At 53.7% G+C, this 27450-nt stretch overlaps 9 protein-coding genes across 9 annotated transcripts; 4 read left to right on the top strand and 5 right to left on the bottom strand.

Annotated features, from left to right (window-relative positions):
- Window positions 1-128: 128 nt before the first annotated feature.
- F5Z01DRAFT_328655 (Glutamyl-tRNA amidotransferase subunit B, mitochondrial) lies at window positions 129-2540 on the bottom strand. Its single transcript, XM_046259093.1, has one exon. It carries the CDS (start codon window positions 2272-2274, stop codon window positions 424-426), a length of 1851 nt encoding a protein of 616 aa, XP_046114930.1. The 5' UTR covers window positions 2275-2540; the 3' UTR covers window positions 129-423.
- A 1708-nt stretch (window positions 2541-4248) lies between these two features.
- F5Z01DRAFT_677259 (uncharacterized protein) lies at window positions 4249-5153 on the top strand (the record flags this gene model as incomplete). Its single annotated transcript, XM_046265339.1, has 2 exons — window positions 4249-4507; window positions 4576-5153. The coding sequence occupies 2 exons, from the start codon at window positions 4249-4251 to the stop codon at window positions 5151-5153; spliced, it is 837 nt and encodes a 278-aa protein (XP_046114931.1).
- A 5021-nt stretch (window positions 5154-10174) lies between these two features.
- Window positions 10175-12844, bottom strand: F5Z01DRAFT_328849 (N-acetylglucosaminyl transferase component-domain-containing protein). The gene is made up of 3 exons (XM_046259094.1): window positions 12422-12844; window positions 10643-12376; window positions 10175-10595 (listed from the first exon to the last, which is right to left on the bottom strand). Exons 1-3 carry the CDS (start codon window positions 12554-12556, stop codon window positions 10287-10289), a joined length of 2178 nt encoding a protein of 725 aa, XP_046114932.1. The 5' UTR covers window positions 12557-12844; the 3' UTR covers window positions 10175-10286.
- A 462-nt stretch (window positions 12845-13306) lies between these two features.
- Window positions 13307-14307, bottom strand: F5Z01DRAFT_664408 (mitochondrial distribution/morphology family 35/apoptosis). The gene is made up of 5 exons (XM_046264100.1): window positions 13877-14307; window positions 13793-13830; window positions 13661-13734; window positions 13515-13608; window positions 13307-13463 (listed from the first exon to the last, which is right to left on the bottom strand). Exons 1-5 carry the CDS (start codon window positions 13915-13917, stop codon window positions 13459-13461), a joined length of 252 nt encoding a protein of 83 aa, XP_046114933.1. The 5' UTR covers window positions 13918-14307; the 3' UTR covers window positions 13307-13458.
- A 195-nt stretch (window positions 14308-14502) lies between these two features.
- On the top strand, window positions 14503-16000 carry F5Z01DRAFT_328882 (transcriptional regulator). Its single transcript, XM_046259098.1, has 2 exons — window positions 14503-14814; window positions 14866-16000. The coding sequence occupies exons 1-2, from the start codon at window positions 14623-14625 to the stop codon at window positions 15964-15966; spliced, it is 1293 nt and encodes a 430-aa protein (XP_046114934.1). The 5' UTR covers window positions 14503-14622; the 3' UTR covers window positions 15967-16000.
- Window positions 15915-17207, bottom strand: F5Z01DRAFT_328855 (galactose mutarotase-like domain-containing protein). Its single transcript, XM_046259095.1, has one exon. The coding sequence runs from the start codon at window positions 17066-17068 to the stop codon at window positions 16034-16036; it is 1035 nt and encodes a 344-aa protein (XP_046114935.1). The 5' UTR covers window positions 17069-17207; the 3' UTR covers window positions 15915-16033.
- Window positions 17208-18380: 1173 nt separating this feature from the next.
- F5Z01DRAFT_328862 (uncharacterized protein) lies at window positions 18381-19540 on the top strand. Its single transcript, XM_046259097.1, has one exon. It carries the CDS (start codon window positions 18587-18589, stop codon window positions 19439-19441), a length of 855 nt encoding a protein of 284 aa, XP_046114936.1. The 5' UTR covers window positions 18381-18586; the 3' UTR covers window positions 19442-19540.
- Window positions 19541-20285, bottom strand: F5Z01DRAFT_328861 (uncharacterized protein). The gene is made up of 2 exons (XM_046259096.1): window positions 19929-20285; window positions 19541-19879 (listed from the first exon to the last, which is right to left on the bottom strand). Exons 1-2 carry the CDS (start codon window positions 20182-20184, stop codon window positions 19641-19643), a joined length of 495 nt encoding a protein of 164 aa, XP_046114937.1. The 5' UTR covers window positions 20185-20285; the 3' UTR covers window positions 19541-19640.
- A 307-nt stretch (window positions 20286-20592) lies between these two features.
- F5Z01DRAFT_683521 (DNA polymerase epsilon) lies at window positions 20593-27323 on the top strand (the record flags this gene model as incomplete). Its single annotated transcript, XM_046265858.1, has 11 exons — window positions 20593-21206; window positions 21255-21394; window positions 21439-21457; window positions 21491-21533; window positions 21555-21749; window positions 21771-21854; window positions 21879-21886; window positions 21923-21953; window positions 21981-22068; window positions 22108-22112; window positions 22140-27323. 11 exons carry the CDS (start codon window positions 20593-20595, stop codon window positions 27321-27323), a joined length of 6411 nt encoding a protein of 2136 aa, XP_046114938.1.
- Window positions 27324-27450: the final 127 nt, after the last annotated feature.

Raw genomic sequence — 27450 nt, forward strand, 5'->3', positions numbered from 1 at the left:
TGGTCGACTTTGAGCTCGTGAACGATGTAGATTGAGGCGGACTGAAGTGTTGGTTGATGTTGGTTGCTTGTGCGTAAGTAAGCGTGGTGGTAAACAAGACCTCTCGATGCTATCGATAAGATCTGGTCAGCCATGGTCTCATACACGTCGGAGGAGACGGTGAAGTCGTGGGCGAGCGTCAGCCTTCAGCACTCTCATTGCATTGAAGTGTACTCGCGGTACCGCTAAAAAGCGATAGCCAGTCTAATTAGTTGCTCAATTGTTCGGAGGTAGGCAGAAACAGCCAGCAGCCTCAAATAACGGCAACAACCGCCAGCGACGCTCACTGCTTCACTCTTCAAAGGGGTCTCTGCTCTGTATTGTCTGTGGATGGTAGCTCAGCGCGTACAATTCTGGGCACCTCGCGCAAGCCGCCTACGGCTATCACGCCCCAGCGCGGAGCTCAGAAACACGCGTCCTCAGAAGCTGCTCGGCCGTCGCTGGGTCAATCCTCTCCGTCGGCCCGGACCGCATCATCTTGCCAATCAAGAACATGACCTTCCCCTGCGGAACCTCGCCGGCCGTGACAAGCTCATGCAATACCCTTTCCTCGCCCTCCAACACAGCGTCAATCTGCAGGTTGTACTCTTCCGTGCTGAGCTCTTTGAACCAGAGGTCACGCGATTCAATGGTCTCCAGTATGCCGGTGTCGAGATCGCCTAGGTAGAGGCCCATGAGGAGCTCCTTTGCCACTTTGCCGGTGATGCGTTTGGTGTATAGCTGGTACAACAGTTGTGAGAGCTCAGCGTCCGGGACCTGCGCGCACTCGCCTTCCGGGGTGAAGTCGAGCTCCACTTGACTGAACGGTCCAGCCTTGGATGTCGTCAACCGCCCCAGTTCGTGGATCGTCCAATTGCCCACCAGACCTGCGTAGCTTTTCAGAGCAGGCATATCATCCCCGCCAGCGTTGGCTTGAAGCATGGTCTCGAGGCCGTCGAGAACCCTGTAAAAGTACTGCACACGTGCGCCGTTGTCCAAATTGAGTAGGGAAACGGCGTCCTTTGCCGTCAACCCAAACTCAGCGATCAGCTTGTCCAGCTCCATGTCTGGCGACACGGCCAATGTTTGTCGAAGATGCTGCACCAGGTCCTCTCCAATGACGACAGGCGCAAGGTCAGGATCCGGCATGTAGCGATAGTCCACTTCGCCTTCCTTGCCACGCAGGCGGCGTGTTTCCGTCGACCCGACAGCCCAGCCCCTTGTTTCTCCCGCAATCGTCCCGCCGGCCTCGAGCTCGCGAATCTGACGGTCGCGTTCGGCGATGATGGCGTCCTCCACCGCTTTGATGGTGCTCAAGTTCTTGATCTCCGTACGGGCGCCCAAGGGGGTATTCGGGTCGCCTGTTCTGCGAACAGAAACGTTGACGTCTGCACGAAGACCGCCAGTCTCCATGCCCGAGACACATGCGTCCACTGTGTTGAGCAACATCTGGATCTTGCGAACCAGGACCGCAGCCGTGCGAGGATAGTGCATCTGCGGCTCGGTGATAATTTCAATCAGGGGTACACCGACGCGATTGAAGTCCAATAGCTGGGTATCGTCACTCTGAGCCAGTGTCTTGGCTGTGTCCTGCTCCAGTTGCACCTTTTGTATGCCAATAGTGACGCTGTCTCCATCCTGAGGCGCAATGCCGTCGCGCGCAAGAAGCGTAATCTGCCCGTTCTTCGCAAACGATTCGTAGTATTGGGTGATCTGGTACCCCGACGGCTGATCCCACCAGAAGTAGTGTTTGCGATCGAAGCGACTGGTCTTCTGAATGTCGCAATTCAATGCCAGAGCAGCGCGCAAGGCGGGTATCAGCACCTCGTTCTGGAAGAGAGGCTGGCTCCCTGGCATGGCCACATCGAAGAGTGCGACATGGCTATTCGGATCGTCATTGAAGGACGTGACAGCGGGTGAAAAGAGCTTCTTGGACGTGTTGAGTTGCGCGTGTATCTCAATGCCCACCGTCAGCTCCCACCCGTCCACCGTTTGCGAGTCTTTCTTTGCTTTGCCCTTTCCCTGCTTCTTTGCTTGCTTCGCTTCGTCGCGCCATTGTTTTCGAAGTGGCGCAATGGGAGGCCCAGCGTGTTGCGATGTCGACGCGGTCTGGAGGGAGCGGCTAGCGCAGGCGAGGCTGGTTTGTAAGGAGGACTGTCGACATACGGCACGTTGCGAGGTTTTGAGGCAGCCTCGCGTCGAAAGCCTGCCTTGAAGCAGGTAACGGCCGAGTTCGGCCGTGGCAATTCGTTTCATGGTAGAGAGTCAGAGTCCGTTGTGTGCTCTGCTTTGCAATCTCGCGCAGACTGGAGCTGGTCTTGTCGCAACGGGTCAACTTGGGAGGCTGCAGGCAATGATGCCACTGCGCGTGCGCTAGTCCTGCAGCTTGACAAGCAACAAGCAGTGAGTGATGCAAACAGTACTGTATCACGCATGCATCGTGGCATAGAGCGCTTGGCGTTGTGGGCAGATCCTCCAGAGGCGTTTGTCTGGGATGGGAAAGGAAATGCGCGTCTACCGAGCCTAGAGCTGGAGATTGAGAATTGTCGATAGAAGTGTCGCGGTGGGTCTTAAGAGAGCACGACAGTGTCCGCACAGTGTATCTGGCTTCCCACAGCAAGCTTGGATAGACACTGGGCTACATGTGCACAGCTCGCCGAATGACTTTCGAAGCGCCCTAGTAATACGATTGCCCATTTGAATATCATACATGTAGGTGTGCTTCGTACTATATCAAATTCCGCAGCAGTATTGACTGGCCTGCACGCTCTGTCGAAAGTGAGGCTGGCCACTTACAGCAGCCTGCAGCTGCTCCCACGGCTGCACTCTTTCGCACAGTACAAACGTCCACCTCTATCAGGAGCATCCGTTGGCACCACCATCTCAGCTTCAGCCACTCTCCTCACTGCTGAAATGAGACCGTGTCGCAGCGGACGAGATGGGTGCCGCACCTCTGCACCTCTCGTTGAAGATTGTGATGGTGGTGCCGTTGTTTCGTCGCCTCGTGCTCCCTCTGCCGCCTCCCGTTGGGCTTCAATTATCGCGTTTCAATCGACGTGGTTGTCCTACCCGAGACGTGCCTACGGCCATTCGGGTAACCGTATGATGCATTGCGTGGCAACATTCTTATTACATCGGGCATGATTGTGTTTGATTCAAGGCAGGCCAGCTGACGTCTGCGGAAGTCCCAGGGCGCACACAGAATCAGTCTGTCAGAGTACGGATGTCTAGTGTTACTGACTCACTGTCTAACGCTGGCTTCATAGTCTCCCGCCAGATCACTGCTGTTCATTCTAGGTGAGCAACAACACTGAATAGCACTAGATTACCTCGTTTGCAGCGATTCGATCTTTCATGGACACTTCACCTCAAAAGAATGCGCTCGACGAGAGCCAACCATGGCGCAATGAGCTATGGAACCCCAACGATCACAGGGAATTGACCCCCCGACCAAAGCGGCCCTCGGCATATCAAGCAACAGTGGAGGACTGCTCAGATGATGAGGTCGCACATGTAGGCGACCTCTTACCAAGCTCTCCAGTTCAAACGATGCTCAGCACACCTCCCATCACACCAGAGAGAGAGGTTGCCGTCACGACTGCTCAGCCAGATGTTGCTGCCCCATCGAGCGAAGGCATACTACAACAACCGACAGTTGATTCAGAAGTAGAACCAGACGCTCTACAGTTCCTTGACGAGCGCCCACCATCCGTGACTTCAGAAATGATTGACTGGCCAACGTTTCCTGTGAACGTCGAAGCGCGGAAACCTTCGTCTACCGCTGCCTCTACCATCGGGACCGTACCTGGCAGCCGCCAGAGTGCTGTCTCATCTACGGGCCGACCACCCCAGCCTGAATTGGTACCAGGTCATGCGCCTCTGCCACGACGACGGTTCGGCGTACCTCAGCAACGCCAGCACGATGCTGGTCAATGGGCATCGCCAACACCCAGTCAATGGTCCATGCCTAGCCAGCAGCCGCATGCTTACCCAGCCGCCAGTTCTGTGGTCAGCATGGGCCATCCACATCCTGACACGACCGTGGTCCGGTATGGGAGAGAACAACCAAGCAACGCCGTTTCAATGGGACACAGGCATTCAAACCTACCTCCCCCGCCGGTCTCACTTCAATCCGTCCATTACGCAGCGCACCATCAGCCAGGTCATCCACCGCCCTGGCGACCACCAATATCAGGATACCAGCACGTGTCACATGCGCTTTGTACTCCTATGCCGGGAAGATCGAGTCTGACCCCTGTCTACCGCCGGTTCGAGGCTCTCAACCACCGACTTCTCCTCCAAGTCCAAGACGAGATTGTGCAACTTGAACAAGAGCTCGAGAGTCTCGATGCAGAGGACACCATGTCCCGATACGGACCCATGGGCTGTGCGCCTGCGTCGCGACGCGCCGAAAGCATGGCGCAGGGTGATTTGGGCTGGCGAAAGCATGCGCTCTACATGGACATTGGCTTGAAGCTAGCGCAGTATAGTGAGTCCACCACGTGGCCTCAACAATTAGGTTGTCAAGGGCGCCAAAGGCTAACCTTAATCTCAAAGGCAAACTAATCGAGTCGTTCCGAACCATGCAGTCTCTGCCAACCCCTTCCGCCCTCGAGGTTGGGGAATACAAGGCTTTCTTAGCCCGAACCATGGCCATCTGTGAGCCGGAAACAAGGTTCCTACAGGTAGAGAATGATCTGATCTCGCTGCCACGGCAGGAATGGGAAGAGACTGGGCGACCCGGGTCGCCCAATGACTTTGATTGGAGGGATCAGCCTTTTAAGCAAATCATGCCACCCACGCCTGCGCCCCCAGTACAGCTCTCACCAAGGCTGGATCCTGCGCTTGCTGGCGACGCAAAGGACTCCGCAGCGCAGGTACATGAGCCCAGGAGCAAGTCACCGTTGCATTTGGTATATGCGGCTTTCCTTGCCGTGGCTATCCCCATTGCCGCGTTCACGGTGGTGCATGGCTTGGGAGAGCGCATGGTGATTGTGCTGCTGGTGTTCTCCGGCGTTGCAACTGCAGTGTACCAGTCTGGTCTTGTGGCAGAGCAAGGATTTGTCGAATGTGTGGGTTGCGCCGGGTTGTACGGGATGCTGATGGCAGGCCTAGCGCATGTGTTTGCGTACTAGATGTTGGGTTTCCCGTGTTGATTTTATGATTGGACGGCCGTTAAGGACTTCATGTTGCGATTTATGATTGGACGACCTTGACGTAGATTTCATGTTGACAATGAGTGACGAAAGACATGGCCAGCTCACACAGCCTGTGGTGACCTAGACATCAACCAATAGGTTGAAGGGACCGATTGAAAGCAATGCAAGTTATAGTATTGTGAATTGTCATTGGTCATTAATGCCCGGGCAAGGACGCTAGACAAGATGCAAGTTGCAATATCTACCAAATGGTTCAGCAGCATATAATACATGTATCCTTGGGAGATAATCCTGCACGATAGTGCATTGAGGGATGTCTTGCATGATGACTTCTGGTGAGTCGGTCAATTTCAATATGGTAGACAGGAATGTTTTCGAATGTACACAAAGCATTAGACTTTGAGATAATGTCGTTGGGTGATTCTCGAACATTACCGGCCCTATTAAACTGAGATTCCCGAACCACCACGATTGTTCCATCCCCAGCCTGCTCTACCAAGGCAGACATGACTCGAAACCTCGTGCATATACTGCAGATTGACAGCAATTAATTTAATCATGTTTCTCACACGATTGCAGGCCAAATGCTGCTCGCCATCAAGACAACCATGGTCGTCTAGAGTAGCACGCGCTGGTCCCATGGTACAGTATCGGGACCAGCGGAGTGATTCGGGGTCTCGAGCAAAGCTTTCGGGTCTCTCGGAGCTTCTCACTTCACTTTTCAGAGCTTCTGAATTAACTTTATGCTTAATGTGCGACCCTTCTTTGACCAGTTGTCTAGCGCAAAGCCTGCGACAAAGCTTCGAGTTAGTCCCACTTTGACTTCAATGCTGTCCATGAACTCCGAGCCCCTTTTCGATAGACCAAAACGACCCAATCCCAACACAGCACGGGTTGGCACAATTCACATTGTTCAACAAACCTCCATAGAAATTGGAAGAAATCGATCAATGGACAGCAGTGAGTGAGCCCGACACAGCAATGTCCTCCCACTGATCTGGATGGCTGACGGTCGCGAGCCAGCGACAACCCACAGCCACGATGGTTGAGGAGGCTCGCATGGTCTACATTGACATGTGTTATGAGTCAATCCTCAATAAACTTTGTCAATATCTAAGCTCTGAGCTTAATTTGGACCCTTGAACCGCCACGTGGAAAGTGTATGTATTCATTGTGGTGCACGTGGTGACCACGCTCTGGTTCTGGGAAAGTCTAAGCAGCTTATTTCGTGCTAGTGCGAGGCTCATTCGACATTGCTCTGAGCTATCCTTGTCCATATGCCTGGGAGTCATTGTCAGGCTTCCATGCCCGAGGTCAAAGGGAGCTCAGTCACTGGGGAGTGATCGTGCGGTGGCTCCAAATTGTATATAAGAAAAACCGGCCCCCCTCTAACCCTTGTTCTTATTCCTTGATCCATCAACCATACACATCACTTCTAATGTGGCATCTACTCGTACAGCGCCTCCTCTCGACTCTTGTCGGTCAAAGAAACCGTCGCCGCACCCAAGCCTCGCTCAAGTGAGTCGGGCCAGAAGCGCGCTTGATCACATTATGGTCATATCGCAATTCTGATGAAGTCTCATTGTTCTTGCAAGGAAAGTTGTCCTCGAGTGGTTGCAGTTGCACGGCTAACTACACCCAGGGGCGAGGCTCCGCAGCAACATGTGTTGAGAGGATGTCCCGGGCAAGTATAGCTGTTCTTGAGTGACAATGCACATCTGACTACACCCAGGACGAGCCTCCGCTTCAGCATGAGTGGAGAGGATGTCCCGGGCAAGTACAGCTATTCTTGAGTGACAATGCACATCTGACTACACGCAGGAATAAGCCTCCGCTGCAATATGAACGCAGGGATCGTTCCGGGCAAGTATAGTTATTTTTGAGTGACAATGCAAATCTGACTACACCAGGGACGAGTTTCCGCTGCAACATGAATGCAAAGGATGTCCCGGGCAAGTACGTGACAGCTGTCCCCAAGTGACAATGCACACCTGACTACACGCAGGGATGAGCCTCTGTTGCAGCATGAGTGCAGAGGATGTCCCGGGGAAGTATAGATATCCTAGAGTGCAATGCACATCTGACTGCACCAGGGACGAGCCTCCGTTGTAACATGGTTGAGGATGGCCCGGGCAAGTACAGCTGTCCTTGGGTGGCAAAAGATCTGACTGCACGCAGAGAGATTCATTGCACCGCGCAAGGGATGAAGGAGATGTACTTTGAAAGTGATTCTGTTCTTCAGTAGTAACAGACAGCTGACTTCACCCAGGGACGAGCCTCCGCTGTCACATGAATGAGGACGTCCCGGGAGAGTACATCTGTCCTTGAGTGGCAATGCACATCTGACTACACGCAGGGCGGACCATCGCACCGAACAATGAATGAAAGAGATGTGCTTTTCAAGTGAACTTGTCTTCAGTAGTGATGTACAGCTGACTGCACCTAGGGATAGACTTCTCACCGCGGTAGTGGTAGAGGAGGGCATCCTTGGAAGCACAGCAGGTCTTCATAGCAATGCACAGCTGACTTCACCCAGGGACGAATCTCTTACTGAAAGAACAGAGGAAGACCTCCCTGGCACGTACAAAAGGCATTTGTGACAAACACAGCTGACTACACCCAGAAATGAATCTCTTACTGAAAGAGCAGAGAAAAACATCCCTGGCAAGTACAGAGTGTTTTCGTGACAATCACAGCTGACTACACTCAGAGACGGATCGCTCATTGCAGCAGATAAGGACCTTTCTGGCAAGTGTCACAAGGCTTCATAACAACGTACAGCTGACTACTCTCAGGGATTGATCTCTTATTGCAGCCTTGCAGCAAACTAGAATCTCCCCGGCAAGTGAAGCGAGTCTTCATAACAACACACACCTGACTACACGCAGGATTGGACCTCTCACCACAACAAGGGCAGAGGCTGGACTCCCTGGGGTGTACATTTAGCCTTCATTACAACGCACAGCTGACTACATCAAGGGATGGATCTCTCATGGCAGAAAAGAAGAATCTCCCTGGCAAGTGAAGCAGGACCTCATATCCATGCACAGCTGAATACACACAGTGACGGGCCTCACACCGCAATAAGGATGAATAGGGACCTCCCTTGAAAGTATAGCTGGCTTTCACTATAATACACAGCTGACTACACGCAGAGACATCCCTCCGTCCGAGAACAGTAAGGCAGATGACACCCCTGGCAAGTCCAGCTGGTCTTCATAACAATGCCCAGCTGACTACACGTAGAATTGTCTCTCCGTTCCAACCACGGACGGCGGGTCATATCTCTGGCAAGTCCAGCTGGTCTTCATAAAAATGCACAGCTGACTGCACTCAGAGATCTCTCTCCGTCCGAAAATAGTACGGCGGATGATATCTCTGCCAAGTCTAGGTCGTCTTTATAACAATGCCCAGCTGGAAACACGCAGAGTTGTCCCTCTATTTCAACCACGAACGGCGGGTGATATCTCTGGCAAGTTCAGCTGGACTTCAATTTATTCACAGCTGACGACACACAGAGATGTCCTCCGTCCGGAACCAGAACGGCGGGTGATGTCTTTGGCAAGAACAGATGTCCTTTGGTGACAACGCACAGCTGACTACACACAGAGATGCCCGTCCTTCCGTCTGGAACCAGAACGTTGGATGCTATCTCTGGAAAAAACAACTGCCCTCCAGTGATAATGCACAGCTGAATACACGCAGGGATATCTCTCGACATTCAGAGGGAACATCCTTGGAAAGTACAGCCTCTTTTCGGTGGCAACACACAGCTGACTACACGCAAGATGTCCCTCGACCTTTGGGAAAATATCCTTAGCAAGTATAGCCACTTCCCGGTGCCTATTCACAGCTGACTACACCCAGGGATGGACCTCAGGATCATGAGAGGACATCCTTGGCAAGTACAGTCCTCTTGAGTGCCAATGCACAGGCTGACTACGCCTAGAAATTGACCTCGGGGTCCAGGAAGGATATCCTTAGCAAGTACAGTCCCCTTGAGTGACTGTACACAGCTGACTACACCCAGATATGGACCTCGGGATCCAGAGAGGATATCCTTGGTAAGCACAGTCCCCTTGAGCGGCAGTGCACACCTGACTACACCGAGAAATGAACCTCAGCTTGCAACAGGAAGAGGGAAGACATCCTTGGCAAGTCTAGTCACCCTCGAGTACCAATGCCCAGCTGACTACACCTAGAGCTGAATATCAGCCCACAAGGGGGGCCGGAGATGATGTCCTTAGCAAGTATAGTCGCCCCTGAGTGCCAATATACAGCTGACTACACCTAGATACACACGTCAGACCGGAATAAGAACGAGGGAGGATTCCTTAGGTAAGTACAGCCATTCTTGGACGGTAACGTGCACTGACTACACGTAGGCACTTCCGGTTGAGAAGTGTACTGGAGACTGGTGTACACGGTGGCGAGGGCTGGCTGAGGCAGCCTGCTGGGCTCTGGCGACGCCAGCGCCACCCAAGTGCCGCCAGATGACCCAGCAGGTGAGTTCTCCCCGGCCGGCTCTCGTCACGGAGTCCCGGCGAGGGGAAGAACAGAGGGGTCCAGTGAGGGTGAGGAGAGGAGGATTGATGGGGAGCTTGTGAGCGAGGTTGAGAGCGTTGCTGAAGATCGTCGGGCGGGGCGATTTGGTACTTGTATCTAGCGACAGCGTTGTCGGTTGGATTGGTGGGAGCGGACATGTGTGTACCTAGCGGCAGCGTTGGATTTGGTGTAGATAGACCGATGAAGCCATCGGCCAAGTGGCTTTTGGTGGAGGGTGACATGAGCAAGTGCTTGTGGCATCTGGTACGATTGGCTGAGACCTTCTCGTGGTGTACCAGGTCAGTAGCCAAGAGCTCAGTGAGCCTTGGTGAAGCGGACATCAGCCAGTAGATAGATTCGAGTCAAGTTGCTCACCTTCGTGTGGCTTTCTTCGCGATGAACGCTTGCGCTCATCAACATGGTCGCGTCGAGATTGCTTCCGGACACCCTGGCCTCGGCCAGCAGTTTGAAGTGTTTGGACAGAGTCTCGCTCAAGCACTCGTTGCCATTGGAACACCAGACGTATCTGAACGTGAGCTTTTCAATTATTCATAATGTCTATCATCACAGCCCACTTCTCGTCCTACCCATCCTCCTGCCAGGTAAGGTCGGCAGCTTTGGAAGCACTGGATACTGTGTTGCGTTAGGTGTCTTCTTCTCCACCTTGAGGGCTTTCCACATCTCGCCCACGGTAGCCCTCTTCGCGGGCAGCATGCTATACTGAAGGCTGTACAGGTTGCGCCGGTCGATTGGTGGAACAAATCGCCCTGTCAAAAGACAAAGCAGAACACTAGGCGACAAATAATGCTTTCGAATGCGGTGCGCCATCTGGAAGTACTGGTTGAACATGGCTGTGAAGGACAACGGGACGGACTGTACAACGATGAGCTAACGACTAGACAAGTGCGGACATTCTTTACCTTGAGATATATGACCGACGTCGGGGGTTCAGTCACCGTCCCGGTCGCGGAAGTCGCGACAAGGGTATCTCGAAGTTCGAAGCGAATGCCCCCCGGTAGACGACGCGGGTCTTTGAGGCGAAGCATGAGTGCAAACAGGGGAAAATGATTCAAGCAAGATAGCATCGTGTCGAACACAGCCTTCAATGATATAATGATCATTCGAGCAACCGCGAAATTTAGGTAGAAAACAACCACGGTCGGCAGCAGGAAGAAGAGCAACGTGAACAAGATGGTGCCGACAAGGAGTTGGTCTAAGTCGTAGTCGCAAGAATCAATGCGGTTGCGTAAGACGTTGTGCTTCTTACCGCGGAAGAGGTGGAAGAGCGATTGCAGTATGACAAGCTGCCAATGGTAGATGCGAGCGGACGCGAGGTAGAAGGAATAGATGTGAACTGTCAAGGCGGAGAGCATGTCAGACACCATGGCAATCGGCATGCTGGCGCCGGCGAACGAAGAGAAGCCGATGAACCAGACGATCTTGGGCAGAAAGGGACCCAGAGTTTCAACGCAGTCTATGGCCATTGTTAGAAGCTTGTCACGCAGCCGGGTTAGATACTTACTAGCCCAATAGTCAATGACCCAAAGAAACAGATCGCCAAGGAAGGCAGCCAACTCGTCGTTCAACTTCAAACCAGCAGGCCAGCCTGTCAGCCACAATATGCTGCTTTGCAAAGCATCGACCGTGTAGGTCTTGAGCAGACCCTCCACAGCCGACGCCACAAAATCCGCATGATCGATAATGTAGGATCCGAGCGCAAGTCCTATGATGACATCGTTGGCCACGAGCCACAAGCTATTGTAGAAGCGAATGTAGTCAGGATGGCTCGTGTTGATGCTCGCCCAATTACTTTTCCGTTCTCGGAGCTTGACGTACTGCATTGGCCAGTAGCAAAACTGTTGCAGTCGAATCTCAATCTGCTGGGCTGTCGCGGACACATCCTTGAGTGCTGGACGTCCAGGCTTGATGCGGAACTCCAGGAGAACGAGAAATGCCTCGGCAACCAGACGGTGCAGCGTCAGGAGACTGACAAAGATCTGCCGAATCGTGGGGAACAGATAGAGAGTGAAAATCTCGAGAAGTTGCTGCAACACATAATTGCGCATTGTCGCGGCCGATTCCACAACCTGCTGGGAAACGCTCAAGCTGCGCTTCGGTCTTGGCCCAAGTCGGCCTACGTTCTTCTGCAAAGTCTGCTCCAACTCCCAAGACCAATTAACCTGGTTGACGATCTTGGCGAGCGCCTTGTCCCGCGCTGAGGGCACCCTCTTGACGATCGTGTGTTGTTTCAGCTTCTCGACAAGTTTTTGTCGCTGCTCGTGCGCCTGCTTTTCTTGCTTTTCCTCCGCACTATCTGGGCCGACAGTCTTCGGGTGGCGAGTATCCGAGCCCTCGTAGTCGAGAGCCAGCGCAATCGGGTCAAGAGAGATGTATTGCATTCCTTTTGGTCGCGGTCGATTGTACATGATCAGTTGCACACTGGACGCTTTCGCGCAAGTGATCCTAGGGGATCGTCGAGACGAAGATGGCACTGCACATAGCCAAGAAGGGTTCATCGCACTCGGGTCGGTTGGATTCGAGATTCCGAGGACGTGCATCGACGAATGGCCGCATAATTCGAATGCATGAGAAGGCGTGTGCGGCGACGACCTGAAGAAGGTGCCGTGCTTGATATGGAATTCGACATCGCGAGCCTAAAGGTCAGCCTATACTGTAAATTGAAGCACATGGACCCTTACATCAACGTCGTCTAACACCGCTACAACAAAGACGTCCAGATTTGAGTTGCGCCAGCCAACGACCACTCCCGGACGGTCGAACTTAACCACGTCCGTCGGCCAGAATACTCTCATAAGCCCATCATGTTCTACCATGTCAAATAGCGCCCTCAGAATGAACCTCGACGTCGGAGCTGCTCTCGTGCTGAAACACCCACACCCGACGCCCTGGGGTGCAGCGACCCTTCTGTCCTAGCAAGCAGCACAACCGGAATCGCAATAAACGCAAAAAGAAGCGAGAGACCGAGAAACCCGCGGGCGGTGCGTGCGACTACTCCGTTGTCCCAAGCGAAGATGGCCAGTTCATAAAGACGGGTGCCAAGATGCCAGCGCGCAGTGGTGTAGCCAGCAATAAAGATAAAGAGGGTGACGAAGGAGAAGGGGCCCATAGAATCCTGTCATCAGACACGGATCGCCCCAACAATACGGCCTCGAGCAGCGTCTACTGGTCGTCGACCGTTTGTAATTGTCGTTACGTCGCTATCGTGGGGTGCTTGTTGTCGCAGGCTCGCAATGACGTTTCGTCGGTCTAGACAGGGCTATCGAGAGTCGTCGAAGGTCAAAAGGCGTCGAATGAGAGGATATGAGTTAGAGATGCAAATGATTGCTCACTCGGAGATCAATGGGACTCGTGGATGCGTTGAAGCGTCGGAGCGTCTTGGTGATAGTCTAGATGCAAGCTGCCAGCTGGCGTCGCGCGTCTGGTGGTCGCCCCGCGGGTCCATGTCGTCGCATTCATTCCACCACTGCCACTGACGTGCCCAGTCACGTGGTGGCGCGACTGACCTGGAACTCAGCGAGGCTCATGTCTTGCGTCAAAAACCAGTTCCATGATCGTCGGAAACACAAGAAAGTTTATATGAGGAGAGAATATCTATGGGGGTCTGAATACGATGCTAACATGCCTGTCAGTGAGAAACTCAGCCTCACTGAATAATAATATCACCCAAGTGACCCAACTCCAAGCTTGGCGCCAACGCCGGACAAAATAAGCACAATTACTCTGGGCCCCAAGTCAGCAATCCCGGTCACAATAAGAAACCGAATGACGTACTTTTCGGAGGGCTCAGTAAGCGGACATCATTGTCTTTATTGTCCTCTCGAGCTTCTTCGACAAGTTTGTTGATACCTCTCTCGTTGAGAGCCACCTGGCAAGTGTCAGTAAAAGTGTGCAGAGTGCGACAGCATGGCTTCCACTACCTTGAGGCAGCTCTGGTAGTTTTTGAAAAGCTCGGCGCAATCTTGATTCTCGCGATCAGAGCCTCTGAGGTATTCTGCCCAGCGTCAGTCGAAGCCCCAGTTGGAGTTGAATGAACCGTCGGAAGGACTCACTCTCACTGTACCACTTCAAGAAGCATGTGTCATAGCGCCTGCAATGTCAGCAACAACGCCAGGCTCCCTCGGCAGTGCACTCACTCCTTGACGTCGTTGCACTCTGGCGCAAGTGATGCAGACATTTTGGCGATGTGTAGAGTTTAACAGCTGGGAAGCTCTGGTTTCATGACGGATGATAAGACTGGAGGTGAGAAGCGTGGCGTCAGCAGAGGCTTTAGCCACGATGCGATGCCCATCTGGACCCACCAGCCACAGCCGGCCAGATCTTCGCCCGGAGCATACATCCGGATCTCGGTACATGTACTCACGACAATACAGATCTTATTTGCTGTTCGTTCAAAAGGATTTAAATAAGGACATTTTTCTGGGCTGCGTCAAGAGCTCAGGCGTGACAAAGGCAAGAATTTGGTCTGTCCAAGCATATGAACTGTGTACTACGTAGTGTTGAGTTTGACCATGATGTGCACTAGTATACCTTGGTGTTAAAAGGCCAGCGCGCAAATGAATTAAACCATGATACGGAAAGACTAAAAGAAGAAAATCTACTCGAGCTCTCTGGACAACCCTCTAGGCGGCAGATTGAATTTGATCCATTGGAGCTGGTTCGGAGGTGAAGCTATAGGGTAGCGCAAAAGTCACGCACAACTGAACCCCACTCATTTCGAGCTTGAACCGTCGATCGTGACGTTCGTGCATCCTCGCGTCCTTGTCCGACGCGTCTTTCTTGATGACGAGCGCGTAACCCCCACGCATTGACATCCATTATCTACGTTTCTTCGGCGATGCTGTAGGACTGATACCGGGGAAAATTCAGCTTATATTTCACAATGGCGCCCTCGAAGAAGGAACTGGAAGAAACCCTCATCGCTGCGACCTGCAGTGTCTTCGCTGCGGACCCAGAGACCACGACTGTCAACAAAGTACGGAAACAAGCTGAGCAAGACAATGATCTCGAGGATGGCTTTTTCCGGGATGAGCAATGGAAAGGACGAAGCAAAGAACTGATCACAGAATATGTGGTACGTGTGAATCTCGTAGGGGTGAAGACACAGAGCTAACGGCTTCACTAGGATAAGTTGATGAATGGCTGGAAGCCGGACAGCAAGGCCTCAAAACGGCCGAGCGATGATGCCGCAAGTCCAGAGCCAAAGAGAAGGAAGCAGAGTGCGCCGAAGAAGACCTCAAAAAGCAAGGACGGAAAAGAAGATGCAAAGTCGAAGAAGAAGGCTAGCCGACCGCAAAAGAAAATTGTGGACAGCGAGGACGATGGGAGCGACATGGATGTGGACGACGACGAGGAGGAAGAGGAAGTCGTCAAGCCACAGAAGAAGATCGCCAGACGGAAGAAGGTCGTGGATGACGATGAAGAAGAGGCGGACGAGCCCCGTCCAAAACCCAAGCCTGCGCCTCGTCAATCAAAAGCAAAAACTGCCTCGCACGTTGAGGACAGCGAAGATGACATCGAGCAGCACTCCCCGGCAGCCGAAGACAAAGACACCGCGAATGAGGAAAATGAGGCCAAGGGGGCTGCTGACAGCGACAACGAGTCCGAAATGTCGGTGCTTATTGACGAAGAGCCCGCCACAGCCAAACGTCGCGGTTCCAAGTCTCAATCTGCCCCGAAAGAGAAGAAACCCAAGAAAGAAGCAAAGAAGAGCGCACCGAAAGCCAGCGACACCGCTGACGACCCGGACACGGCGGAGATCAAGAAACTGCAGGGTCACCTGGTCAAGTGCGGTGTCCGGAAGCTTTGGCATAACGAGCTCAAGTCCTATGGGGACAACTCACGCGCCAAGATCAAGCACCTCAGAGGCATGTTGAACGATGTCGGCATGACGGGTCGTTTCTCGGAAGCCAAGGCTAGAGAAATCAAGGAGAGGCGGGAGCTGCTGGCTGACCTCGAGAGTGCGCAGGAGATGAACAAGCTCTGGGGAAGCTCCCGAGGCGCGAGGACCTCGAGGGCCAAGGCGAAAAGCTTGAGAGAGAACAAAGACAGTGATACTGAGGAGCAAGGCAAAAGTCACGACGAAAAGGGCGATGGTGATGATGCAGAAGAAACAGGAGAGGAGGAGGAAGAAGAAGAAGAAGACGAAGAGCAAAGCTTTGCGGCCAGAAAAAGGAGGGCACAGGCCGACCTGGCGTTCCTGGGGGACGACAGTGATTCGGATTGAGCCTTGACTCATGGGGCGCTTCCAAGGCAGTCTATTTGTACTCCGCTCGCAATGAATGGCTACTTATCTAATCCGACCAGCCCTTGTATACGACTCGGGAACCATATGTTTGCCCCTTCTTGACGATGCATTGGTTCTTCCATCCATCCACGTTGGCGGCGTTCACCCACCTCCCAGGTTCACAGCAGAAGCCCGACCTGGGTCCACGGGCGGGCACGTTGCCCACGGCAGGGACGTTGATGCCGATGCCGGTGTAGAACTGGAAGCTGGGCTCTGTGCTGAGAACCTCGAGATGCACGCCGGTACCGGAGTGGTATGCGGTGAGGTTGTTTCTCAGGGGCTCGTTCCTGGTGTCGATGGGCACCGAGCTGGGGTCGTCGACAGTGACGAAGCAGTGGTCGACGTCGGGGCCTTTCTCCGTCATGGTGAACTCCTTGCTGGTGTCTAGTCCAGGGAAGGGCTCAACCTTTCCTGTGGGGATGGCGCTTTTGTCGACGGGCAGATGCTTGTTCGTGGCCAGCTTCACTGTGGTACCAGCATACGTCTTGGCATCCGGCGCGCCGGCGGGGTTGAAGTAGGAGTGGTTGGTCAGGTTGATGGCGGTCTCCTCTGCGCCGTCGGTGAGAGTGGCCTCGTACTCGATACCCAGGACGCTGACGGTCTTGCCATTGAGCGACTGCGTGCCAGTGGTGTAGATCACCTTGGCAAGAACGGTGCCGGGATAACCCTCGTCGCCATCCTGGCTTGTGAGGGTGAACTCGACCGTCTCGCCACCCTCGAGTCCGTCGACGCCAGGAATCGAGCGGGTACCAATGGGCCTGGGACCATCCCAAACGCGCTTGCCCCAGCCCTTGATACCTCCGTGGAGAGAGTTGCCGCGATCGTTGGCAGCGAGAGGGTATGACTTGCCACCGTTGATGGAGGCGAGCTGGGCGCCCTTAAGACGGTTTGCGACGCGCCCAATGGTTTCGCCAAAGTAAGGCGAGTTGTGCGAGGCGTACTGATCCTGAGTGTCGAATCCCTGGACAATGTTGGTCTTGTTGACAACAAAGGTCTGGATAGTCGCGCCCAACGGGACGAAGCTGAATGATGCGTCAGCCATCTTGATGGTATGTGTGTGTGTTGGAGAGGGATGTTAGGGAGGGGTCGTGGTGAGCAGGCGAGGCGAAGGAAGGGTATTATCGATGTTATTAGTTGGCAGGATGTACAATTCAGGCTGAATGGACTAATACCTCACGCAGCATGCGACAGGCTATTATGGCGTTATGCACGGAAGGTTCCACTTGGTTGGATTCAAGTTTCGCGACTTCGTCGTCACGGTGGTGATGATGCGGGGCGTGTACAGTGGTGGCGGGGTAATCATCTCGGATTCTCGGGAGGATGATACGCCATCCAACAGCCACTTGCGAGTTCTTAAGCGACAAGGGAATGTGCCTGGTCCAAGCGCATCTGTTGATGATCCTTTTTCTTTTTCGATTTGCTCTGCGGCGAGCCATCGTGCCAACCGGGAGTCTGGCCATTCACATAGCCTCACTCAGCGAGTAAAGTGGCAGTCTCAGTCTGCCACAGCAGATATAGCTGCCGCGATCTCCAAGCATGTGGATATTGATATTGGCCTTCGTCTGACGAAGCATGAGGTGCCTCGCTTCAGCCGGGCGTCTTCACTCAAGCTGCTGTCTTTCTTTGGCAGTGTTGCATCAGATAGCCAGACTCTCAGAGTGGTTTGCTGCGTGATGAGTTCGAGACGACCAATATTTTTTTGTGAATCAGATTGGTGATATTCGCACGTGAACTGCGTGACAAGGCGCTGTGTTTGTACCGAACCTACCTTGCTAACATCCCAAGATCCAACAAGTCACTAATACCGGACATTTGGGTCAAATCCGTGTGCCTCTAGAGTCCAGTCGGCAGGTTTCTTCCTGTATCATAACAGTACATGGACTTGCGCTTCCTACTTCATCAATCGGGTGCTTTCCCTACCTCAGCTGAGGTTATCGGTTCTTCAAATCCACGGGCTGCATAGAGAGTGCAGGTCTCGACTTGCCTGTTTTGTTCAACCGATGGACAGTGGGCGTTACGTCGCTGTGCACAGCAGAATCCATCATCATCCCTGATTCCTGAGCCTTTTCGAGACTCGTGATACATTATGCACCGCGGGCAAAGGTCATTCATGATGACCGCCAATGTGTGTAATGTGAGCCCAGTCATGAGGTTTGACCGCAGGCGCTGTGTTTCGCTAGTGCGACCTGCTGGTGGTGCCGCGTGTACAGGCGGGCAACGTGATTGCCCAGTCGCAGCATCGATTTGCCGTGATACTCAGGAAAAAGTTCCAGCGATTGAGGTGATTTGGGCGAGTTTTTGTTGTGACCAGGAGCCAGATGAGCAGAGTTACTAGTCCAGCTCTGGGCGCGGTTTCCGCAATTTGCCGTCAGCGACACTCATAACGCCGCCCTTGCTTCGTTCATCTTCGCCATTAGACTCAACTTCACAGCTATCCCTCTCGCGACATTGCTTCATACCTGACCAGAACAATACCAAGAGCCTTCATTTCCTGATCACTGCGTCGCTATACTCCCTTTGTTTGGGAACTACACTTCCAAAATCTTCATGACCCGCCGCCATGGCCGACTCATCACCACCTATCACCCCAACACCCAAGCGCAAGCGTGGGGTCGAAACTGCCATCACGCCCATCAAGTTCACATTTGACGTCAACCGAGCAGAGGATGGAGATGGCAACAGCCCGCGATCTAAAGTCGCCCATAAGTTCCGTGGCCTCGATCTTCAAGGAGAGAGTGGGGGCGGGGTAGGCGCAGCCAGTGTCGGGGACAACAAGGATGACGCGGATGCGCGCAAACGACAGCGAGGGGATGATGAGATGGCAGATGAAGGAGCTGTTCCAGCAGAAGAAGTCAGCTCAGGGGAGCAGACAATACCAGAACCGGACCTTCCTCTTGAACCGCCCAGGTCCGTCGGCCTTGACGTGCCTGACGGAAGCCTGCAGCGAGCATACCCTTCCATCAACCGACTTTCAGATTCACAATCGCGGTCAAAACCCCGGCAGAGAAGGACCGGGACCCCGCCTCCAAGTTTGCGCAAGAAGCTGGCGGCGAAGAAGGGGGAGGGCACTGGCGATGAGGATGAAATGGAAGTCGTCGAACCCATACGAGCGGCATTGACGTGGCGGGAAGATGAAATCACAATCTACGACCCAGAGGACGACGATGATGATGGCACGGGGATCAACGGCGTGGGCTTCAGGCCGACGCCAGCGCTGGCCCAGGCTCGAATCCAGAAGCGCAGGCAGCAAATGGCAGACTACCGCAAACGCGAGGAGAACGAAGCCAGAGCCCGGCGAATGCAGAGGCGAAGAGAACAGGTCAAGGGCGAAGAGGAAGCATCCAAGGACATCGCAAGAAGAGTACAGTTCATGGAGGAAAGCAATCGGTCTTACGACATGGTCCAGCCCAGCTAACGGCAGCCTGTCGCTCAACTTCTCTTGCTGGCGTTCGGTTGTGTGGTTTTGTATCGTCAGGATTGCGGACGAAACGCTTGAAACTGCCTCTGGGCAACATAACTACTAATGATAATCCCATGATACCGGCCCTTTACCAAGGGCATGCGTTGCAAATCTATACATATATGTACAAAATGGTACACAGCCCGCAAGGCCCCTACCAGAATCGCGAATACCACGGTTTCTGTGATTCTTGCAACTTCCGCGCCTCCGCCTCCTCCCTTTGCTGCTCCATCTTCTTCCGTGCCTGGTCTTTCCGGCCTTCTGTGACAATCTCGATATTCCGCTTCATCTCGCGCCGCTCGCACCGTCGACCGTACTGACACCACTCATACGAGGCCATGCTCGCCGCGAGGAAAGTTCCACAGGCCCAATTTACGCATCGGAACACATGACCTGCCAGGATTAACCCTCTGCTCTGGCGCAAGCTATCCCAGGACCTTACCTCCAGCGACAAATCGCAATCCACCCGCGCCAAACCCAGCCCCGATGCCTTGAAGGAGTGCATTTCGCACACAAGGGTATTTCGCAACTTCTGACAGCTCGCCTATTTTGACTGTCTCGACTGCCTCGGTGAACGTGACGGGACCAGCATGGTTCTTGGCGTCCTGCTCGTCGATTGGTTTATTCCATACGTTCAGCGTCTTTTGGTTCGGAGGTGTCGACGGACTGTTCGGATTCGGGGGGACGGGTGAGGCCATTCTCGGCTTCCTGCTTGCGCAATGGGCGAGTGAAGAAAGTCACTGGGTATATCGGGTGTTCGAAAATGGATCGTCAAGCGTCATGATGCCAGGAATTCGAGATGTGGCTGAGCAGGATACTGTGGCTGAGATCCCAGCGTACTGTGGCTGAAGTGCTTAATTGGTTGTGGGGCAGCATCGCGTCAAGACGCGCTCTGGCGCGACGAAACGCGTCTTCCCTGAATTATCCCAGACAAGGGCCAGCCATTGATATCCACCACGTTCCCCATGGTCACTCAGCAAAACAATACCTGATGCGACAGACTCGGCTACGATCCTCGTTGCCTCTATAGCAGCACATAATTGATGACGGCTGCATTTTCTCTCTAATTGCCTTTCCCGCCTCAGACGGCGTCGACTGTCTTCACCATGCCGAACACCAGCTTGCGGCAGCCCCAGAAAGGCTTCCGCCGCGGCGGCAACAGCAAGAAGTCATATCATGGCCCGAGAAATCGCACATTCGCTGCCTCGTCACGACAAGAGGGTACATCCGCAGACGAAAAATGGGAACGCACAAGACTAGCAAACTTGATCGACGAGAACATGGGATTCGCGCGCTACGAGAGCGGGAAGCGCCGAGACGGGTGGCTCGTAGGTGTTCAGCCGACATCGATCGAGGACGAGAGGTTACCGCACGGCCGCGCCGCACTCGACTGCTACTTCATTGATGATAGTGGTTCCTACTTCAAAGCCACAGTCGAGTACGAGCCGTACTTCCTCATAGGCGTCAAGAGAGGCCACGAGTCTGAAGTGGAGGAATGGGTCAAACGTGTACCGGGCGACGGTGTGGTCAAAGCGGTTCGAAGGATAGAAAAGGATGACCTCGACATGCCGAACCACCTACTCGGCTACAAAAGAACATTTCTCGAGCTCAAGTTCGCCAATGTCAACGACTTGATGAGTGCGAGGAGGGACATTATGCCTGTGGCGGAGAAGAACAAGAAGAACATGGATGCGATGGACGCATACGCCGAGGTGGCTACGTGAGTGGTCTTCCCCTACGCATAAGACAAGACTAACCTAGGCATCAGGGCGAACGGCAATTTTGACCTTTTTGATGATTCACGAGACGACGAACGACTAATGAACACTACGACGGATGCGAGCGACTATATAATAGACATTCGCGAATACGATGTGCCATATCATGTGCGAGTAATGATCGACTTAGGTATGTTGAGGCGTCTATTGGCAAGATTACGTCTAACAGCATAGATATCCGAGTGGGCTTGTGGTATTTTGTGGAAGCAATGCATGGCGTGGTCAGCATTGTCCGGAACCCAGAGCGCTCACTACCAGCCGATCCGGTGGTGATGGCATACGACATAGAGACTACCAAGGCGCCACTCAAATTCCCAGACGCAGCCATTGACGAGATCATGATGATATCGTACATGATCGACGGGCAAGGGTTCCTCATCACGAACCGGGAGATCGTGGCCGAGGATATTTCAGATTTCGACTACACTCCTACACCACAGTATCCAGGTCCGTTTATGATTTTCAACGAGCCGAACGAGAAGGCGGTGATTGAGCGATTCTTCGAGCATATCAAGGAAGCACGACCGACCGTCATCGCCACGTACAACGGTGATTTCTTCGATTGGCCGTTTGTGGATGCCCGAGCTGCTGTCAACGGTCTCGACATGTACCAGGAGATTGGGTGGAAGAAGGACAACGAGGACACTTACAAATGCAGCTACGGTGTACACATGGATTGCTTTCACTGGGTGAATCGAGATTCCTACCTTCCCCAGGGTTCGCGAGGCTTGAAAGCTGTAACAGTTGCCAAGCTTGGATACGACCCCGACGAACTCGACCCTGAGCTCATGACGCCGTACGCAAGTGAGAGGCCTCAAACCTTGGCGGAATACTCCGTCTCAGACGCGGTTGCCACGTACTACCTCTACATGAAGTACGTGCACCCCTTCATCTTCTCGCTTTGTACCGTCCTGCCCCTCAGCGGCGACGAGGTGCTGCGAAAGGGAACCGGTACACTTTGCGAAATGCTTCTCATGGTGCAAGCATACTCGAAAAACATTGTTTTGCCAAATAAGCATGTTGCGCCACGAGAAGCATTCTGGGACGGACATTTGTTGGACTCTGAGACATATGTCGGTGGCCACGTCGAGAGTATCGAGGCAGGTGTCTTCCGCGCCGACATTCCCGTCGACTTCTCGGTGGATCCGACAGCCATTGACGAGCTCTTGAAAGATCTGGATGCCGCGTTGAAGTTCGTTGTGGAAGTGGAAGAGAAGAAGAAACTCGAAGATGTGGAAAACTACGACGAAGTGAAGGAGCAGATCACGAGCCGGCTGCTAAACCTCAAAGAGACACCGAATCGACATGAGAGACCCTTGATCTACCATTTGGACGTCGCATCCATGTACCCAAACATCATGACCACAAATCGACTACAGCCCGACTCCATGGTCGACGAGTCAGACTGTGCGGCATGTGACTTCAACAGGCCTGGAAAGACTTGTGACAGGAGGCTTCCGTGGTCATGGCGTGGAGAGTACATCCCCGCGAAACGAGACGAGTACAAGATGATTCGGAACGCCCTGGAGAACGAGAAATTTCCCGGAAAGTGGCCCAACTCGCCCATGCGCAGCTTTCAAGAGTTGAGCCTGGACGAACAAGCCGCACTTACTCGCAAGCGCTTGCAGTTGTATTCGCAAAAGATCTACCACAAAATTCACGACTCAACGACAATCACCAAAGAAGCAATCATCTGCCAGCGAGAGAACCCGTTCTACGTACATACCGTCCGTGATTTCCGAGACCGTCGATACGATTACAAGGGCAAGACCAAGGTCTGGAAGGGCAAAGCGGCAGCATTGCAGTCCTCTGGGGCGCCACCCAACGAGGTCGAGGCAGCCAAGAAGATGGTGGTCGTGTACGACTCCCTGCAGCTTGCGCACAAGTGTATCCTGAACTCATTCTACGGTTATGTCATGCGAAAGGGCTCGCGATGGTACTCGTTGGAGATGGCTGGTGTTACTTGCTTGACTGGTGCCCGAATTATCCAGCTCGCAAGGCAGCTCGTGGAGCGCCTGGGACGGCCGCTCGAGCTGGATACCGACGGTATCTGGTGTATGTTGCCGGCGACATTCCCAGAGAACTTTGCCTTCAAAATGAAGGGCGGCAAGAAGCTCAACATCTCATACCCCTGCGTCATGTTGAATCATCTCGTCCACGGCAAGTTCACCAACCACCAGTATCAGACCCTTGTCGACGAAAGAACACACAAGTACGAGACACACAGCGACAACACCATCTTTTTCGAGGTCGACGGTCCGTACAAAGCCATGATCCTACCCACGTCAAAAGAAGAAGACAAGAATTTGAAGAAGCGATATGCCGTCTTCAACGACGATGGTAGTCTAGCCGAGCTGAAGGGGTTCGAGGTAAAGCGCCGTGGTGAGCTCAAGCTCATCAAGATCTTCCAGCAGCAGATCTTCAAATTCTTCCTCCAAGGGTCCGATTTGACGCAGTGTTACACTGCCGTTGCCAAGGTTGCCAATCAGTGGCTCGACGTTCTTCACAGCAAGGGCTCGACGTTGGCGTACGAGGAGCTCATGGAGCTCATTTCAGAGAACAGGAGCATGAGCAAAACGCTCGAGGAGTACGGGTCGCAAAAGTCGACCAGCATCACGACAGCGAAGCGACTTGCAGATTTCTTGGGTGAACAGATGGTCAAAGACAAAGGCTTGAACTGCAAGTTTATCATTTGCTCGCGCCCGAGGAACGCCCCCGTCACCGAACGAGCTGTTCCCGTAGCCATCTTCTCAGCCGAGGAGTCTGTGAAGCGGACATATCTCAAGAAGTGGCTCAAGGAGGAGCCTGCCGACACCGACCCTCGTGCTCTTCTTGACTGGGACTACTACCTTGAGCGTCTTGGCTCCGTGATCCAAAAGCTCATCACCATTCCTGCCGCGTTGCAGAAAGTACGCAACCCGGTTCCGCGCGTGCCTCACCCCGACTGGCTACAGAGGAGGATCAACATCAAAGACGACAAGATGAAGCAGAAGAAGATCACCGATCTTGTCAATGTCAAGGGACCGCTGGAGGACATAACAAACCTCAACAACCCCCGCATGGAAGATTTGGAGGACTTTGGCGCGAAGCTCCTCAAACCGAAGAACACGAATGCCGCCATTGCGGCTTCTCAGCCGGCGGTGGCGACGAAACGCAAGTCGCCGGAACCAGTTGAGAACGTGGACCCGATGACGGCCCTGCCCAAAGTCATGCCTGACCCGTCCGAGGACTACCCAGCCTTCTTGGAGTATCAGAAGCAGAAATGGCGTATCCAGAAGCAGGCTCGGGTGCGCAGGCGCCAGCTCTTCGGCGACCGCCGAGGGCTTACTGGTAGCAATATCCAGCAGACCTTCATGAAGCAAGCACACGCCACCTTTATGAATACTTGGCAAATGCTCCAGCTCTGGTCGACTGACAGACCTGGCATCGTCACTGCCTATGTCTTGATCGACGCGAGGGTCCACGCCCTCAAGATCAAGGTGCCTCGCCAAGTCTTCCTGAACCTGAAAGGCAAAGAGCTGCCAGATATTGAGATTGACGGCTGTGAAGTTGAGCAAGTCAATTACACACTGCCCAACGGTCACCCATCGAGTCACCTCTTCAAGTTGACTGTCCCGGAGGAAGTCTACTTCAACGAGACGGAGAAGTTCTCGCTGTTGTTCAATCATCCCAGCGTGGAGGGTGTCTACGAAAAGCAACTGCCTCTCAATATGCGCGCTGTTCTCCAGCTGGGCAACATTTGTACCGTCGATGAACAACAGCGAGGTGTGCTTGGCAAAGGTCTGGAACAGGGATTTGATCTTGATGGCCTAAAGAGACCTCTCAAGGCGCGGACATACCTCGAGTCATCGCCCATGGCCTACATCTACATTTCTCACATCACAGCCGGAGAAAGACAAATCTTTGGCATCTTCTCCACGACCCGGGATGAAGCACACATTGTCATCTTGCAGAGGAGCCGAGATTCTGGGCAAGATCTGCCCAACGTCACACGCATCTACTCGGAGATGATGGCCAAGAGGGCTGAGGAAGCGGCAGGCACCAACTGGCAGGACTGCTTCCCCTACCAGCAGCGCGTGTCGTTCCAGATCAAGCAAGTCACCACGCGACGAAAGGCCCATCTCGAGATTGGCGACATTGTCAAGAAGATACGAAAGGTCGAGGCGCGACCTCAGATGCTGGCGATTCAGTCATCGCAGTCCAACCAGCTGGTCCACGACGTGCCGATCCTGGGTGAATTTCCAGTGCTGTCTCTCAAGTACGATGCGTCGGACAGCTCTCTGCCGCCCCTGGGCTGGCAGTCTGTTGTTGCGAGAAGGTTGGTTGGCCATTACCTCGGGCTCGGATCGTGGATCCTGCACCTGACGGCGCTGGCAAGGTACGGCGACGTTCCACTCTGCAACCTGGAGAGAGAAGATCCTCGCTTCTTGATTGATGTCGCGTACGCCAGGCGACTGCAGGCCAATGGAGTCGTGCTCTGGTGGTCACCGGGCCCTCGGCCTGATCATGCTGGGTATGAGAAAGACGACCTGCTCGGTCCGTTGGACGCCGTCAAGCTCCCCAACGTCAACAACCCAGGCACCTTCTCCTCAGTGTGTATCGATCTCGACGTGCGCAACCTGGCAATCAACACGATTCTCACATCATCTCTCATCAATGATCTCGAGGGTGCTGACTCGTTCAACCCCACATCTGATGGCTCCGAGGTCCTCGCATCAGAGAGCGCGTTTTCCAACGCTGGTGTTGTCGTTCTCCGTGAGATGGTTAAGTCGTGGTGGGGCGAGGCCTGTCGTGGTAGCACCATGGCAGATGTCCTTGTCCAACACCTCGTCCGCTGGGTTGAATGTCCAGACAGTTTCATGTACGACCGTGCATTGCACTACTACATGCAGATGATGTCGCGCAAGGCGTTCCAGCAGCTCATGGGCGACTTTCGACGTGTGGGCTCGCAGGTTGTCTTTGCGAACGCAAACAGGCTCATCCTGCAGACAACAAAGGCAGAGGTGGGCACTGCGTTTGCGTATGCTCAATATGTGATCAAGAGTATCAAGAGCAAGCCCCTTTTCCACTTTATCGACCTTGAAATCAAGGAGTACTGGGACTACCTGGTCTGGTACGACGAGTTCAACTATGGCGGCCGAGCCTGCCAGGAAGTTGTGGAGGCAGAGGAGCAGAACCTCGAGACGATTATGCACTGGCAAATGGCAACATTCCTACCGACACGACTACAGTCTACGTTCCAAGACTGGGTTGTTGAGTTTGTGCAGCTGATGCATGCGCTGAAGCACAAGAGCGTCAACGATCCTGACTCGACTCCTCGCCTCACGCAGATTCCTCAGAATAACATCGAGAACCAAGAAGGCCAGATCATCTCGGGCAAGGCCTTTGAGAAACCGTTTAAGAGGGCTATTGCTGGGCTGATTGCGCAGCAAAAGCGTGAGCTGCTCCACCCTGAGCTTGCAGAGGACTACAGCTTCCCAACGCTGCCGGGTTCTCATCTCCCGACCTCATCGCGGAATTCCATTCTCGAGCTGGTCAAGACCATTATGCAGGTTCTCTCGCTCGACAAGAATATCACAATGGAGGCGCGTCTCCTACGCAAGGAGCTGCTCGCGCTGTTTGATGTCCGCGAATTCTCCAAGGAGGGCACCTTTGTCAACCCGAGCGAGTCACTCAAGATATCGCAGGTCTCGTGCGACAGTTGCACGATGACGCGCGATATGGACTTTTGCCGTGACGAGGACCTTTTCTCGGGTCAACAGGTGTGGCGATGCACCTTTTGCTCAGTCGAGTACGATCGTATTGCCCTGGAAGAGAGACTCTTGTCGATGGTGGAGTCATGGACTGTGGAGTGGACCATCCAGGACGCCAAGTGCGAGCGGTGCGGCGCGCTTCGCGTGAACGACCTCATGGAGCATTGTACCTGCAGTGGTGCTTGGAAGTGCGTCGTCAGTAGGGAGGAGATTGGCAAGAAGCTTGGTGTTGTCAGAAGGGTTGCCAAGTACTACGAGCTGCGCATGCTGGCAGACGTGGTGGAGGGTCTGGCCGGGAGTATATGAGGAGCTGTTTGGATTTGGGGATTATACGAGGCGCATGGCACAGGCGTTATGAGTCGGACTTGGTGTGCCGACGTTGTTTATTGGGATTTATTACGCTGTAGCGATGCTTATGCGATACCACTATTGA

Source organism: Emericellopsis atlantica (assembly GCF_019669845.1).
Source record: "Emericellopsis atlantica unplaced genomic scaffold F5Z01scaffold_30, whole genome shotgun sequence".
Lineage (NCBI taxonomy): Eukaryota > Fungi > Ascomycota > Sordariomycetes > Hypocreales > Bionectriaceae > Emericellopsis > Emericellopsis atlantica.

What these genes read in the sequence shown, in the direction of transcription:
- F5Z01DRAFT_328882 (XM_046259098.1), top strand. Translation starts at nt 14,623, where the DNA reads ATGGCGCCCTCGAAGAAGGAACTGGAAGAAACCCTCATCGCTGCGACC. An exon ending in AACTGATCACAGAATATGTG is followed by an intron (nt 14,815 to 14,865) that starts GTACGTGTGAAT and finishes CGGCTTCACTAG; the next exon opens with GATAAGTTGATGAATGGCTG.
- F5Z01DRAFT_328849 (XM_046259094.1), bottom strand. Translation starts at nt 12,556, where the DNA reads ATGGTAGAACATGATGGGCTTATGAGAGTATTCTGGCCGACGGACGTG. An exon ending in CGGTGTTAGACGACGTTGAT is followed by an intron (nt 12,377 to 12,421) that starts GTAAGGGTCCAT and finishes GCTGACCTTTAG; the next exon opens with GCTCGCGATGTCGAATTCCA. An exon ending in CGTCGGTCATATATCTCAAG is followed by an intron (nt 10,596 to 10,642) that starts GTAAAGAATGTC and finishes ATCGTTGTACAG; the next exon opens with TCCGTCCCGTTGTCCTTCAC.
- F5Z01DRAFT_328855 (XM_046259095.1), bottom strand. Translation starts at nt 17,068, where the DNA reads ATGGCTGACGCATCATTCAGCTTCGTCCCGTTGGGCGCGACTATCCAG.
- F5Z01DRAFT_328655 (XM_046259093.1), bottom strand. Translation starts at nt 2,274, where the DNA reads ATGAAACGAATTGCCACGGCCGAACTCGGCCGTTACCTGCTTCAAGGC.
- F5Z01DRAFT_328861 (XM_046259096.1), bottom strand. Translation starts at nt 20,184, where the DNA reads ATGGCCTCACCCGTCCCCCCGAATCCGAACAGTCCGTCGACACCTCCG. An exon ending in ATTGCGATTTGTCGCTGGAG is followed by an intron (nt 19,880 to 19,928) that starts GTAAGGTCCTGG and finishes TAATCCTGGCAG; the next exon opens with GTCATGTGTTCCGATGCGTA.
- F5Z01DRAFT_664408 (XM_046264100.1), bottom strand. Translation starts at nt 13,917, where the DNA reads ATGTCTGCATCACTTGCGCCAGAGTGCAACGACGTCAAGGA. An exon ending in GAGTGCAACGACGTCAAGGA is followed by an intron (nt 13,831 to 13,876) that starts GTGAGTGCACTG and finishes CTGACATTGCAG; the next exon opens with GCGCTATGACACATGCTTCT. An exon ending in CTTGAAGTGGTACAGTGAGA is followed by an intron (nt 13,735 to 13,792) that starts GTGAGTCCTTCC and finishes GACGCTGGGCAG; the next exon opens with AATACCTCAGAGGCTCTGAT.
- F5Z01DRAFT_328862 (XM_046259097.1), top strand. Translation starts at nt 18,587, where the DNA reads ATGGCCGACTCATCACCACCTATCACCCCAACACCCAAGCGCAAGCGT.